The sequence below is a fragment of the Adiantum capillus-veneris genome, chromosome 3 (genome assembly GCF_014529385.1).
Source record: "Adiantum capillus-veneris isolate H3 chromosome 3, ASM1452938v2, whole genome shotgun sequence".
NCBI lineage: Eukaryota > Viridiplantae > Streptophyta > Polypodiopsida > Polypodiales > Pteridaceae > Adiantum > Adiantum capillus-veneris.
The window spans coordinates 45,392,460-45,408,633 of NC_140933.1; the positions used below are offsets into that span (position 1 = coordinate 45,392,460).

General features: G+C 39.4%; 1 protein-coding gene across 2 annotated transcripts; it reads left to right on the forward strand.

Annotated features, from left to right (window-relative positions):
- Positions 1-1,301: 1,301 nt before the first annotated feature.
- LOC147460842 (cytochrome b561 domain-containing protein At2g30890-like) lies at positions 1,302-12,754 on the forward strand. Of its 2 annotated transcripts, none has more exons than XM_086508532.1 (4): positions 1,302-1,916; positions 10,189-10,304; positions 11,336-11,484; positions 12,215-12,754. In XM_086508532.1, exons 1-4 carry the CDS (start codon positions 1,790-1,792, stop codon positions 12,546-12,548), a joined length of 726 nt encoding a protein of 241 aa, XP_086364658.1. In that variant the 5' UTR covers positions 1,302-1,789; the 3' UTR covers positions 12,549-12,754. The 2 variants fall into 2 exon arrangements, with proteins under 2 accessions (XP_086364658.1, XP_086364657.1); XM_086508531.1 differs by having other exon boundaries at positions 1,309-1,916; positions 10,131-10,304.
- Positions 12,755-16,174: the final 3,420 nt, after the last annotated feature.

A 16,174-nucleotide genomic window follows, 5' to 3' on the forward strand; every position in this document is an offset into this window, starting at 1 on the left:
TAAGGTGGACCATCTAGGGGCAGTGGAAAGCTCGTGACGGTGCTCACATAACCAAAGTTTAAAATAAAAAATATTGATTATAATTTGAATTGGCCTTAATTTTCATGCTCAAACTTTGGGCATGATAGTTATAAATGCAAGCTAATTAATTGCTTAAATTTTTACACAAGTCCGAACCATCTACGAAGTCTGTCGTGAGACATGAAGGCAGAATTGTTTTTTCCTTTCAAGCAATGGTTCCATCTCCTATTCTTGTTCCAAAATTTTGTTATGGCATTTTACAGTATATGGCGCAAATTTCTTTATATATGTGTTTTAAGCATTCATTGTCTCAATGGTCTTCATGTGAGAGAGTGAAGCCTCCAATAAAGCAATCAAAGAAGTAGCTCAACCCCATGCAATTGGAAAGCTTCAAAGGAAAGTTGACCTAATCTTATGCTCATTAATGGTCACCAACCTAATGATGCTTAAGACGTTTGCTTTAATAAATTAAAGTATCATTGACAAGCCTTTGTAGAAAGATAGTGGACAACATAGTTTCAAATAAACTATTTAGAATTTATGGGTTGGTTTTGCTAATTACAAAAGGTTGGTGCAAAATTTGCTGTATACAAATAACATTGAGTACTTGCTTTGTATAAAGTTTTAGCAATCACAAAAGCCCATGTCAATGCAATCACATAGCACTTTGAGTATGTGCAAGAGCATGCCAGCTAAGTAGTCTCAATAGGATATTCGTTTGCATGATAACTGGATGCCAGTTTGAGAGTGCATTGTTGTACGGCATGTCGACGCTAAGTTACTCATATGCCAAGACTTGTTAAATCATCTATGATTGCTCCACAATTGTACGCCAATTATCTAGTCAAACTGTATTAGGTTTGATGCTCTACTTATTGTTCTCATTTTAATTTGGAGAATTTTGAGAGCTATCCATTCATGCTTTTGCTCATAAGAAGAGCTATTGGTCTTGCTTTTAGGTACACGGGACCGCACAAAATCTAGCCATTCTCGGCCTATGAAGTATCAATTAGACTAGACCTTCTGTTGCAAGTAGGTCTTGATTATCGCTATGAATTGCACCCCTCCTTGCCCAAAATGGAGCAGCATAGAAAAAATCCACTCGGCAGCAGCTCAAAGGTCCATAATATGGCCCCTTTACCCTAATCCTAGTGAGAACTTGGAGGTTTATATGTTATATGAGACGATAAAAATGTGCCTCTTGTGCACTTTGCATATGTACTTTAGGGTAAGGAATGATTAAAAAGGGCGGGGTATAGGAATGGGTGGGACGTGTGTGAGTGCGCCCGCCCATCATCAACGCATTACGCCTGCTGCTGCTGGCTATATGCCTCGCACGTCTATACAACCTGCACCGCAGTCTCTCTCTCTCTCTCTCTCTCTCACTCTCTCTCACTCTCTCACACACACACACACACCCTGCGCATCACCTCTCTCCGGCCTCTCATACAACTCTCTCTCTCTCTCTCTCTCTCTCTCTCTCTCTCTCTCTCTCTCTGCGCACAGTCAACGTATATACACATGTTTCCAGTACTTAGGCTTAGCAACCCAACATTCCCTAGGAACTTGGCGTGGTATATAAATGCAATAACTGCTCGACCCATCTCTCTCTCTCTCTCTCTCTCTCTCTCTCACAATGATCATGATGAGAGGTTGCCAGCCATTCTGTTTCTGTAAAGAGATAATAGAGTAGCACGTGCGGCTTCTTCATCTTCTTCAGCTCGAGTTAGCGTAAGATGACGATGAGAATGGAGGGGGAGCTGCGTTTATGTGGCAGCAGCAACCAGCTGCAGCTGCTTGGACTCGTCTTCATTGTAAGTACCTGCAGCTTCATCGATGTAGCTCTCGCTCTTCAGCGCCCTGCTCCGAATGCAGCCCGCTCAAGACCAGCAAAGGTAAGGCTCTGATCTCTCCTCTCTCTCTCTCTCTCTCTCTCTCTCTCTCTCTCTCTTAAAAGGGTACTAAGAGGGTCTCGAGTTCAATACTCCTTGGATCTATCTTCGACGTCAACACTAAATTCCATGGGCTCTTCAGTAGGGTAGTCCTTAGCACTATCTCACACAAGCATGGGAAGGAGGGGATCAATGGCCCACGCCTATTTCCTACAGGAGCGTGGGCATCGTGCGTCATTCATCTTGTGATGTCGCCTGAATTTATCAATCTGCTCGACTTTACTAAATTAACCCAAATTTACAATGCGGCAGCTTTATCATAGAAGAAACACATCTCTTAATGCTTTCAACAAGCATGCACAGGTGAGGTGGTTAAAGTGATAGGCTTGCAAAGGTGACGTCCAAAAGTTCAATTGGGGGGGGGGGGGGCGGGTTACATGTTTTGTTGCACCTGAGTTTATCTATTTTTGCGAATCTACAAAAAGTGCATCAGACGGTTTGCCTTAGCTTAGTCTTGAGCTGGTTGAAAATGTAGATTAGTTGGTTGCAAAGCATGGTAAAGGAAAGAAAAACTAATAAAATATGCAAGAAAATCGTTCAAAAATCTTGCAAACTTGGAAAATTCTACCAGGTTTCTTTCTGCATCTTGACAAGAAGGACCCCAATCCATTTGCATGGCGGTTTACGAAAAAAAGACTAATTTCTTGAACACTTAGGGGGTCCACCTTTTCAAAAGACTAATAGCAAGTGCGTGCATTTAAGAAGCATTTATAAAACGCCTCTACACAATGTCACAAACACAGCCTTCACCGTGAATTAAAACACTCTTTTTGGACTACATAAGTATTCCTTAGTAAAGGGTTGGATTTTGTACTAAGGGTTGGATTTTGGGTGCATCTCTAGACCATTGGATAAAGCTAGCGGATTAGTGCCACATGACAAACAATTTTGTTTAAAATTTCTTTTAGGCCCATGTGAGAGGTGTGGACATTTGTGTATCTCTCTCTTTAAAATGAAACGTTCAATATAGTGTCAAACACAATCTTTCTATTCTCTTTCACTTTTTTTAATTCAAATTTCTATGTTACCGCATGATTCAAAAGATTAGTGTCACTATATATTTGGTGACAAAAAAATGAGTAGGAAATCTCAATTGTCTTGCTTCAGCTTTTCTCCTTTAAGCTGATATCCCCTACTTCTTACTGGCTCGTTCTCAATCTTATTTTGTTGAGTCTGTCTCAGATTCCCTCCTCTGTATTGCTTTCGTTCAAGAAACATGAAGGTAATATAGGGACAAGCCAGTGATCAATACGCACAGTGACTTGGCTTCGCTTGATCTCATATGAGCTAACTAGACGAATTGCGTTTGAGCGTTGCTCTGTTAAGTGTCTTTTCAAAAATCTGCTCCTCATGATGATGTCCCTCAATTGTGCACACAACCCTAGTCCTTGCTAAGGGCTCATTGCCATGCATCGTAGCTCTTGTTTTGCCCCACTAGATGTTGTGTGTCGTAGTATTTGTTTCGTCCCTCCTTGCATGCGTGGCCATGTATCTTTTCAAGATTCTGTCTAATAAAGCAATAAAACTGATCGGGTCCTCCTTAGTGGAAAAACAAGGTGAAAAATCACAATGGCCTACATAAACAAGAGGATAATTGTGTATGACCCACGACTCATTGTACAGTCGTTATAGAACAGGAAAACAAATGTCAACTATGTCTCACATGGCCTATAGACACACATAAGACAATGCTTAATTACTATCTCCATTACATGCAAAATGTTTATTTTTTCGGTTGCAAATCTTACAATATGTGAGAGGTTATAGTAAAAAGAGAAAACCATTACATCAGCACCATGCTCAATATGAGCCATGGCCACTTACATTCAAAAGGGCGCTCCAACCAGACAAACATCACAATGACATAGTTACCCAATTCCACTCATTAAAAGTCTTTCTTTTTCGAATCATTAGCTAATTGTTGATAAGCTTTATTCAACGGTCCAAAATGGCTCCTAAGATTTTCATGGTTTAAGCGAGATTGGTTCGGATAGATGCGTGCAATGCAGAATAGCTTGTGAAGATCTCCCCCACATTTTCAAGGAATGTCCGACAATAAGTGGTTTTGCAGGAAAGATAAGCAAACGGGTCCAAAAAACCTAGAAAATAGGATTTTTCAAGAACGATCTCTTTTTAGGGGGAAGGTGTTTAAGAGCCATGTTTTGCTCGTCGCAACTCAAATTGTGAGATTCTGCTACTTTAAACATGTGTGGAAGGCAAGGAACTGTCGGATCTTTGAGAACACCATAGAAGTTGCTAAGCTCACGGAGACTCAATACAAGAAAGCAAGGGGGCTATCATCGCCATCGGGAAACATATGAACTCTGATGAGTGGAACATGACTCTATGTGTCGTTATGATGGACCTGAAAAGATATTGATGAGGACCCATCGAGTATCGTCGAGGTGGCTTCCCTATCAACCAATGTATCCTTGATTAATGGAAGATGTCATGGCTCGTAACGAACATGGAAGGAGTTTGTAATTCTCTAATTTTGCTAATATAATCTACTCACCATTGTGAGTTCTGAAAAAAAATCATGGTCTACTAAGGCCTTATCTAAGGCAACATGTATACATCACAAATGTTTCCACAAGACAATGACTAGTTAGGGTCCTTTTACAATTACTAGAAACTGAAAAGAAAGATTCTCATCATTAACAGTTAATCGCTCCAGTTTTTCCCCTTCTCATTAGATAGAATATTTTCACTTTCTACCCACCTGAACTTTGCCCTTGAAGTCATTCTCTAAAATTTGGACATGACGCATGGACAAACGCAAACAAGTTCAACCTATGTTCTTACCACGGTGATCTAGACTTGTCAAACGAACGTCCCATATGCCCAGCTCAATGCACACCATTGCTTTAAAAAAATTACATACCCAAGTCTTCCCCTTACCCCTACCCCTGCCCAACTTCGTCAACACGCATCCTAGCTTGTTGTGCCGCATGTTGCCACCAACACATCTCATTCTCTTGCCACTTGCACCATCCATCCTCATCCCAACTACCCTTTGTGCATGCGTCTTGCCCTTGTCTACTCGATATGCACGATTTTATGCTTCTCTACTTTTTTGCTCTTTCTATCTTGGAGGGTAAGGTCTCTCCAATCTTGAAAAAATAAAAATCCTTTCAAAATCTAAGGAGTGAGTAAGTGAAGGGTGAGTTTAGGAAATGAAAAGCCCCGTGAAAATGGAAAGTCAAAAAACTTTCCATGCGAGTATGAGGAGGTGGTTTAGTTTGCATTGTGTGCATTGATACATTTCTATTTGCTTTTTTATTAGCTTTTCTTTAGATTTTGTTCTCTTTAGAGTTTCCTTGCAAATATTATTTGCACTATCTACGTATGTGTGGTATGTGTGGCAACCACCCGTTAACAAAGCACCTCAAAAATATTTTGCCTTATCTAACTATCCACAATTGCTCCTCAACGTTCATGCTTTACTAAGGTCTTATGCAGGGCAATCGTATCAAACACAATACTTTTTGGCTTTCTAAAAGAAACCCTTAGTGTTGGGTTGGGTTAGTGGGATTTTCATAGTTTTCAGTGCATGATGGAGACTTATCTTTCATTTCACGTTCTGTCTTTACTTTTCTTACATTCTATTGTTTTAGAATGCTAAAGTGAAGTTTCACCTTACATAATTTTAATAAATTTTTCACACACACACACACATGTTTTTTGGCATGTGGAACACCATAGGGTTCATTGTGCAAGGTTGTTGCAAGACTCAGGCCATGGGATTCGTTGGTTGGATGAGCGCCACATGGCAAGGGTCTTTGTAAAATAACTTTGTTATCCTTTTTATTTTCTTACATCGCCTTCTTTGAGAGACAAGTGTCCTAAGGGATTCAAAAGTCTTTTGAATAGAAAGCTAAAACTTTGGAATAGAAAGCTATTCTCCAAAGCAGCATTTACTTTCTCTGCATGCTTGAAAATGACTTTAAAGATCAAAACATTAAACAAAATATTCATATGAGTTTGATCTTATAATGCAGTCTTCGAGAAAGTCATTTTTGTCTAAGCGGCAAGTTTCTTCTTTATACAAATACAAAATGGAAATACTAGTAGAAATCGTTAAATTTGTAAAATATTCAAACTATTTTCTAGTATATTTTATCGGGTTTTATCTCCTTTGCAACCGGCTAATCTCAATTTTCAATCGACTTAAGCTTAAGCTCAGACACATCTTTCTCAAACACTGAGGTATTGATAAACGATTCTCTCATTCGAGGATTTTAAAAAAAAATCACTTCATTAAATTGTTTAATTATTTTCTATGCTTATGCATTAAAATACTTTTTTTGTTTTGATTTTTGATGTGTCTTTTTATTTTTACTTCCTTTTTGTTTTATTTTGCTTCAAAATACTAATGTGCAATGTACACCATTTACCTTATTATTGGGGCTTTTTTCATAATATATAAACCATTTGCGAGTAACGAGTACCGATTAGAAGAACAAAAAAAAAAAGGCCTGATTAAGACTTACCTTAAATGTTATTTGTTTTCTCTCACATAGCCTTATGTAGACCATAATGAACTTTCACATTGTTTCTTTGGGACTCCATAAGGCCATTGAAAAAGGGTTACATTTTGGGTGCAATTGTGGACCATTGATTAAAAAGCTTGTTGATCAATGATACATGGCAACAAACTATCTTTTTTGGCTTTCTAAACGAAGCCTTGGAGGTGTGTTGGGTTAAGATACTTTCAATGTTTTCAGTGATGATTGGGACTTACCTTAAATGTTATTTTGGTTTTAAAGGTAAGTTCTATACTACATACATACACGTACACACACATATATTAATTAGTATATATATATATATATATATATATAAAAGAAAACCATGGTAAAGAGAAGAAAAACCGATGCAATGATGTCAAAACTTAACTCAAAAATCCTACAAATTTCAGAAAATTTACTAGTATATTTGGTTTGCTTCTTTGCAAGGAGGACACTCAATCGCTTAATAAAAGAGACATTCTTCAATAGTGTTTCACCTTATATAATTCTACTTAAACTCAACCTAAAGATTTTATTACTTTCGTATTGTTTTAGAAAGCCCTAGTGATCCTTTCACTTGTTGTTTTCTAAAAGAAACCTTAGTGTTTTATTGGGTTAGGGAGACTTTCATTGTTTTCAGTACATGATGGAAACTTACTGTAAATGTTTATTTCACTTTCATTTAATATCCTGACACGTCTTGACTTTTTTTGCATTCTATTGTTTTAGAATGTTAAAGTGAAACTTCACTTGTATAATTCTAGTAAATTCTATGGATACACACACATACACATATATATTAATGAGTTTTTATAATTTCACATTTCATTTCACACCCTCACATGGCTTGACTTTTCTTACATTCTATAACTTAATTTTAGTCAATATTCAGGAAAGTCTCTTTTATTAAGCGGTCGTCGATTGAGTTGCCTTCCCACAAAGAAGCGAACTAGAAATACTAACATAATAAGATTTGCAGGATTTTTGAACTATTTTCTCACATATTTCACCATTTTTTCTTCCGTTTACCATGGTTTGCAACCAGGTAGTCTCCATTTTCAACCTGCTCAAGGCTAAGCTGAGGCAATCCTTTCTTGAACACTGATTCTACTTAAACTCAACCTAATGAATTTATCATGTTCTAATTATTTTAGAAAGCCATCGTGATTCTTTCAGTTGTTTTTGTTTTGGAGGGGGGGGTGTTAACTCACAATTGTGAGTGAATGTATTATATTCACCTAAAAAGGAATGTACAATTATCTTTAAGCATGTTAGGTGCCTTGGGGGTCCACAAAATACATCCCTCAGAGCTACACAGTCCCATACTATCGTAAGCTGCTTTAAATAGCTACATTTCTTGATGTGATCTAGTTGTTACCAAAATTGTAATGGCTTTGATTGTTTGTTCTCACTTTCCAAAGTTTTTGCTTTTTCCAATAGATAGGATCACTTCCCTGCTTTCCTAGATAACCTCTTTGAATCTAGCTATTGAGAGGTTGTTTTTGAAGGATCGCAGGAGACATCTAGGCTTGTTTAAGTAGCAAAAGTGGACAATTTGCATGCACATTAGGAGAGTTTGGTTCTTCAAAATATTTCCTTCCAAGAGTAGATATTTCTTGAAGAACAAGATCCCATCTTGCCATTGGATCCCATCCTCTGGTGAAGCCTCAACTTATGATTGAATCCACACCATCATTGAGAAAAATATGAAGAATATTAAATTGGGAAACTTGGTTACACGCATAGGTACGTACCCCACATACCCATGTCGTTTTGTTGGCATTAAAAAAGATGCCTATCCTTGCTCCCCTGCACCTCGGCTTTGCTTCGTGTTGCATGTCCCAACGCTCCTGCTACCGTCGTGCACCACCTGCACGCCATGCTTTTGTTGCCCACCTCCTGGACTCGCATGCCTCCCTTTCTTGTCTATTGTCCCTCGCTCACATCAATGAAGATTCTCTCTCTTTTTCCAATAAATCTCAGCTTGTTACCCCTACCTGGCTAGTATTGTAATAAACTTTATTAATTAGAGAGATTCCGTATGCCCCCCCAGAAAAACTAAAAGGTCAACCTATATATGTGCCTACATGGGGGGGGGGGGGGGGGGGGGGGGGGGAGAGAGAGAGAGAGAGTTGTGCCCTCTTGCAGCTGAGGCTTCACGTTGCAAACGAGACATACCTCATCGTGCTGCCTACCAACACACACACACACACACACACACACACACACACACAGAGAGAGAGAGAGGGATGTGCCCTCTTGTAGCCAAGGCTTTGCACCGCGAGAGAGACATACCTCGTTGTGTTGCTTGCCAACAGAGAGAGAGAGAGAGAGAGAGAGAGAGAGAGAGAGAGAGAGAGAGAGAGAGAGAGAGAGAGAGGGATGTGCCCTCTTGTAGCCAAGGCTTTGCACCGCGAGAGAGACATACCTTGTTGTGTTGCTTGCCGAGAGAGAGAGAGAGAGAGAGAGAGAGAGAGAGAGAGAGAGGTGCCCTCTTGAAGTTGAGGCTTCGCACCACATGAGAGGCATAACTCGTCGTGTTGACTACCAGTACACACACACACAGGGACGTGCCTCTTGAAGTTGACGCTTTGCACCACATGAGAGGCATACCTCGTCGCGTTGACTACCCTCACACACACACACACACACACACACACACACACACACACACACAGAGTCAACGAGTGCTAGCTCAGTTGGAAGAATCATAGCCTATGAGGTCAAAGGTGGTGGGTTCAACACCCCTTGACTACTCGCAGACATGTTGTAGCCCCTAGGGGCATTTCTCATGTGGTTTGGCAAACCTTATCCGGTTGGGAAGACTCACCTTAAGAGTGATGGCTCCACCTACGGGGGTTGGGTGTGTGTGTTTTGTAATTTCAAAGTTGTAGGTAGTTCTCTTTTTAAAAAAACAAAGAGAGAGAGAGAGAGAGAGAGAGAGAGAATCAAGTTAGGAATCTTTGGTTTTCCTTTTGTTTGCTCTATTGTGTACATATCTGCTACGATTATGGAATTGCTTTTAATTAGGGAGAATCTTGAAAGATCCTCCCTTTGTGTCCAACGAGAAAAGAAAAAGGGTGTCAACGATCGTGTGAATAGGAAGTGGAAAGGGTGGCGATTGGCTACCATGTCTCTAAAAGGCTAAGGTCGTGAGTTAAATACGACTTGTTGCATGCCAATATTAGAGCAAAAAGCGGAGTGAGCCAACTTGAAACAAGATCTTGAAAGAATCATGTAATGAAAATAGAAAACAAGCGAGGTATGGGTATGGGTAGAGAGTTATGGTATCAACGTAATTGTAAGGAAAGGGGGTTAAACAAGGAAGCGAAGTTACATATTACAAAGCACTATCCCATATGATCTAGGGGTAAATAAGGGGATTTGGTGCACATAGGTGACATCTTGTTATAGCTAGGTACCAATGAATTCACCTCAAACAGGAGTACTCCAATGCTATCGACACATCCAAAAACATCGGCATGGTCGTTCTCAACTTGAACACCATCAAAATACACAAAAGCATTATAAAATACAATGTGTTTAATCTCATCTCATAAAAGAAACTACATGGTGACTGTCTTTTTGTGTAATGTGCTTTTAGGACCACATGTAACCAAGAAATTTGTTGGTTTGAACTTATTAGCCACCTAGGTCTTTGGAGCCGTTGAAGCTGCATGCATGGCTCATGTATGCATCTACAGGATTCTTGTTGCCATTGGGTATCTTGGTCGCACGCTTCATGAGGATAGCCCGTAAGGATAGCCTCCGATCCTCCAAGGCCCTCCAACTTCTCTACTACTTCCATCTTGGCCTCCAGGTACTTTTTCTCTAGCATAATTTTTTGTGTCAAAAGATCAAGAATAAACATGTTGAAGCATCATTGACTAAAATGAAATTTTGTTACAACCACACACACACACACACACACACACACACACACACACACACGTGCATGCATACATGCATGTTTTCCAAAGATATGTCTAAGCACAAAAAGAAGCAAGAGAGAGTACAAGAGATTGTCTATGGAACAAAAGTGGAGGGAGAATTCCACTTTGAGCGTGCACTTGTGTGTGTGTGTCCATTTATATATCTCTACTCACAAAACTATTATCAAAGTCGATAGAGTGGGATACATTGATTGGTAGGCTAGTTTGGACTACTACTTGTATGTGTGTGTGCACGGGTTCACGTAGTGCATGAGTCACAAGAAGATTCAAAAATATTCTCATGTAGGAAAATAGAGTCTTTTTCAATGTTTTTCATACAATGCATAACATCATGAGCTTCTGCTCGAGAGGCACCACATACCTAGCTAGGTACTAGGTATGCGGTGCCTCCCTCACAGAAACTCATGATGTTGAGGTAAGACACAATGTGAGAATTATTGTGAGAATTTGTCCAAAACTTCTTGTGAGTGTGTTAAAAGAGAGCGCGGCAAGTTTCTGTCTACACTATGAAACACCCACTCCAAAGCACAAGGTTCCATGCAGCGTTAGATGTTTAAAAACAGGACAGGTTAATAAACACACAAATCATAGCTCATTATTTGGACTCTAAACTTGCTAAACTGGTCTTTCAAGAAATTTGGCAAACCTAGCAATGAATTTACCTTGCCTTGACTTTATGTAGGAAAATTACTTACTTTCCAAAACATAGAGGTTTTCAAGTTCTTCATGCTTCAAAATGCTATTTTGTATACTTTATGGGGGAAAAAATTTTGCTTCTCTGTTTTCTTTTAATTCCAAATCTTGTTAATCACCAAACCAGCCCTATGTCCAAGAACATGCCTTTACTCTATATTGTTAGTAGTCTCATGATTAAAGAAATTGGTTTCTTTCCTTTTAGACTGCAGGTATTGCTGTGCTAACGGGCGGAGCAGTCTATTCATTCAAGACGTGGGGATTTAACTTGAGTCATACCCATCAAAAGCTTGGGTTTAGCTTATGGATCATCATGTGGATTCAACCTGTTATTGGATTCCTGAGACCAAACCAGTAAGTTATCAATAAAACCATAGAAGGAAAAGACAATGTTAAATTAATCACATGATCACTAAGAAACTGGCTATACCTTTTGATGAATATGAGAGAATCAAATACATTTTTTTATTACAATATTTATAATTTTATGTTTTGATCCAATGGATAGTAGAGAGGACAAGGTACAAAAAAAAAAAAAATCTTGTATGGTCCTAATCCTTTAATGATTATGAAAGCAAGTAATAAATTTTTTTGGTTTTTATAACAAAAATAGTCAAGAATTTTTTTTGCATGATATAAATTCATCACCAGTATTTTTTCATGATGTGTATCTATAATCTACAAAACCTTCACTTTTCAATTCAGCTCAGGGGGTGCACTATATACTATATAATCATGTTAATGTATAACGTGAGTTCAAAAGGAAGGGTTTTAAAATGCAAAATTTTTAGACAAATTAACAGAGATACATTAAAATAAGAGATTTATATTCAATTTTGAAAAAAATCCAAAAATAAGGGGTTTTTTAATACCCCACGAATGCACGTTACATGGGGGGGTACTGAAAGGTGGACCCCCCGAGCTTCAAAGTGGCAAGTAGAGAATTATATTAAAAAAATTGACAGCACAAATTGATCCTGTGGTTCTTTAGCTACTCTAAAATTAGTGTACATTTCTAAGCTGATGTAGTACTCGATAGATACAAACAGTCAATGGTTTAACATTCTCTATTCCATGCATGCAGTGGTGTGAAGGGAAGGCCAGTTTGGTATGGAATACATTGGTTGTTAGGTACTGGATCAATCATCCTGTGTATTATCAACTTATACATCGGCATCGAGATATGGGAGCATGTCACCAAGAGTAGCATTCGCAATTTAAACATTGCTTTTTCAGTACAAGTGGCACTAATGACATTTGTATACATGATGCAAGATCGATGGGACTACTTGGTAGACCAAGGTCGTGGTCTTACCAAGCCCATAGCTCCTCCTCCATCAACCACATTAACCCCTATCTCTTATTCCATGGTTCCCACTTCCATGGAGTACCAAATGCGCCATTATTTTCCTGCCTAACTTTCCATTCGTTTCCCCAACTTTTATGACACTCTAGGGAGCTTGTAACTTGTGCCCCCTTTTTAACCTTCGTTATTAAACGAGAATGAGGATTAAAGAGGAGGAGCACCAAAAGCCCAATCCAAATTTTTCCTTGTATCTAACAAGTCATCCAATGTAGTTCTAACCAATAAAGTGGATGTTATAATCGATTAGCATTGTATGCTCATGTTTGGCATCAAAAATCACAGAAGCTTCATCCAAATACTATATTAAGTAGTACAACGGCGCCGCCTTCGGCTGTGCTATGTAGATTTTTTTCTTAGCTCCAATAGTGTATAATCGAGGCTTCGAGCTCCTGTACGTTATGTTGCATGATCGAGCCCCTGTATGTCCGCGTACCTATCATACATGTTCTCTCTCTCTCTCTCTCTCTCTCACACACACACACACACACACACACACACACGCATGCGCACACACATACACCCCACCACCACCTGTTGAGCACTTGTCGATTGCTGACTATGGTTAGGCATAATGCCTAATCCTAGACACGGGGTAAGCCATTGGCATTCCATAGGCAACATTGCGGATAGGAAGTTGGTGGAGGATTGTGCTACACTACGTTGACTAACGTACCAACTATCACAAATATCAGCATGCATCCTACTACCTTGGTACAAATCCTTCTTCTTAGCACAATCTTTAAGTGAGCTCACAAAAGAAATACTTAATTCTCTCTCTCTTACTACAGTCTGTCTCCTATCTTGTATGATCTCTCTCTCTCTCTCTCTCTCTCTCTCTCTCTCTCTCTCTCTCTCTCTCTCTCTCTCTCTCTCTCTCTCTCTCTCTCCAGTGTGAATCACCCACATTATCTAACAACAGTCTTGCTCGCTCTCTAGACTATCTTGCTCTCCATTTTGTTCTCTCTCTCTCTCTCTCTCTCTCTCTCTCTCTCTCTCTCTCTCTCTCTCTCTCTCTCTCTCTCTCTCTCTCTCTCTCTCTCTCCCCCAGTGTCAAGGACATGTAGAACAACTAAAAGATCTTTCTCATAAATGCCCAAGATCCGTTCATCCATATTGAGCCTTCGACTCTCATATGCTATGGCATGCTTGAAGCAAGACTTCTCCAAGGCAATCATCACAAGCAGCACATTGGACCTCAAATGGCTTTGAGAACCGAAAGCATAAGGACTGGTTGGGAGGTAAGCTTCTCTTTGATCTTGTCAAAAGCATTTTGCTCCTTAGCAGTCTATGAATACTTAACATTCTTCTTGGTTAAGTCATGTAATGGTCCTGCTATTTGAGAGAGAGGTATCATCTCCCATCCTACATGACTCTCACCTCCTTGCTTCGCTCTAACGCTCACCTCAATGGCAACTTGCAAATCAGAATCGCCATTAGTCTTAGCACGTGTCTGCTCTGTTTTGTAGCATGCGCTCAAGCTCTTGCTGAGTGACTTGCTCTGCCTACTGACGTTCATCCCCCTCCTGGTCCGAGAGACATGTCGCTTACTTTGCATGCTCAAATCCTCCCCTCATTTGATGGCGCTTTTGATTTTATTTTTATATAAGATACCCTCTAAAGAGAGACCAACTGAGAGAGAGAGAGAGAGAGAGAGAGAGAGAGAGAGAGAGAGAGAGAGTGAAGTTCAAACTGCAGAGCGAGCGAGACTGTTGTTAGGTAGTGTTGTGAATTTTGAAGTTGATGGCCACAACAGAGAAATGAAATGATATATGAACTTCAAGATTGAGGCCACAAAGATATATTAGCATCTTGAAGAGGCCAAAATGACCTATGAGAGACAAACTGGTGAATCTGATACCATGTTTGGATATAAAACATAGAAAATGAAGCTAGAAGTGCTACTAGCTGAGAGAGAGAGAGAGAGAGAGAGAGAGAGAGAGAGAGAGAGAGAGAGAGAGAGAGAGATCACACAAGATAGGAGACACATTGCACTAATAGAGAGAGAGAGAATAAGTCTTTCTTTTGTTAAAGATTGTGCTAAGAAAAAGGAATTTTTATCAAGGCAGTAGGATGCATGCTGATATTCGAAAGTTGGTTACTTGAAAAGAACACCTACCTACGCAACACATTAGTCAGCATGTACGTCAAATGCAGTGGAATCCTAAATGAGCTTTCTATCCGTAATGTTGCCTATGGAGTGCATTGATTGCAAGTTATGTCCAACAGAGTCAGGGTCAGGAAGGTCTCGGATGTTTTTAGTGGATACAAAGAGAGGGCATTTCTCTAAATTCAACCACATACACTTGCACCTTGAAGGCATACTGCATTGCAGAAGGAACTCCATTTATTCTACGAACCGACCACCAAATCTCAAGTACTTCATGACGCAAACCAAGCTTTCCGACAAACAAATGAGGTGGGCAAATTTTCTTTCGCAATTTAATTTTCATATTTCTCACATTGTTGATAAGCACAATCAAGTGATCGATGCAATTTCATGACTACCAAAAGTTAATGCAGTATCTATAGCAACTCACAGTGATATATCTTCTATGATAGATGAGTATGCTATTGACCCTGACTTTAAAGACATAATGTCAGCCCTTACTTTGAGGAAGAAAGAGGAACCATTCACCTTGCAGGATGGTTATCTTCTCCACGGAAATAGGCTATGTGTTACCCACTCTTTTCGTGGAGAAAGTTATGTATGAATCCCATGCTCCTCCCTATGTGGGGCATAGAGGCATTCAACCTACTCTTCGAGGAGTAGAGACGTACTTCTATTGGCCTACCATGAAAGTGGACATACAAGAGTATGTTTCAAAATGTGTGGTATGCCAAAAGACCAAGTATGATAGAGGGAAGCAACCAGGATTACTCCAGCCATTGCCTATTCCAAATTCACCATGGGAGAGTATATCCATGGATTTTATTTTTGGATTACCCAAGTCTATCCATGGGAATACGGGAATATGGACGATAGTTGATAGGTTTAGCAAGCAAGCACACATTATTCCCGTCAAAAAGACTATTAAGGCACACAAAATGGCAACTCTCTTCATATCACAAATTTTCAAACACCATGGATTTCCAATGTCCATCGTGTCAGATAGAGATCCTAGAATGACCAATAATTTTTGGAAAGATCTCTTTGAAAATCAAGGTACAAGATTGAATTTCTCGCCGGCCTATCACCTACAAACGGATGGCCAAAGTGAGATAGCTAATCTTACGATACTCGATCTACTAAAGACTTATGTTACAGAAGTAGATCAACGCTCACAATGGAAAAATCATTTACCTCTTGCACAATATGCGTACAATAATAATGTGCATACTTCTATGGGAAAATCACCTTTTGAAATCATTGAGGGAAGACCAAAAAGTCCCTTGCTACTTAAAGTACATGGGAAGATCTTCATTGTCGATGAGTATAGCTGTGACCTACAAGAATCTTTTCAAAAGATTAAGTAGGTTATATCCATCTCTCAACAAAGGCAAAAAGTTGTTGCTAACAAGCACAGAAGGGCCTTAATGTTTAAAGAAAATGATCGTGTCTTACTTAAGTTTTCCAAGGCTTGATTGAGGCGGCAAACGACAGGCAAAAATCATACGCGCCATCAAAAGTATTATGGTAAACTAGCAAAAAGATACTATGGTCCTTTTCAAATCTTGAAG

Excerpts from the sequence above, each read along its gene's own strand:
- LOC147460842 (XM_086508531.1), top strand. The coding sequence starts at position 1,758 with ATGACGATGAGAATGGAGGGGGAGCTGCGTTTATGTGGCAGCAGCAAC. Across the intron at positions 1,917-10,130 it reads CCCGCTCAAGACCAGCAAAG|CCACCTAGGTCTTTGGAGCC; the intron begins GTAAGGCTCTGA and ends TGAACTTATTAG. Across the intron at positions 11,485-12,214 it reads GGATTCCTGAGACCAAACCA|TGGTGTGAAGGGAAGGCCAG; the intron begins GTAAGTTATCAA and ends CCATGCATGCAG.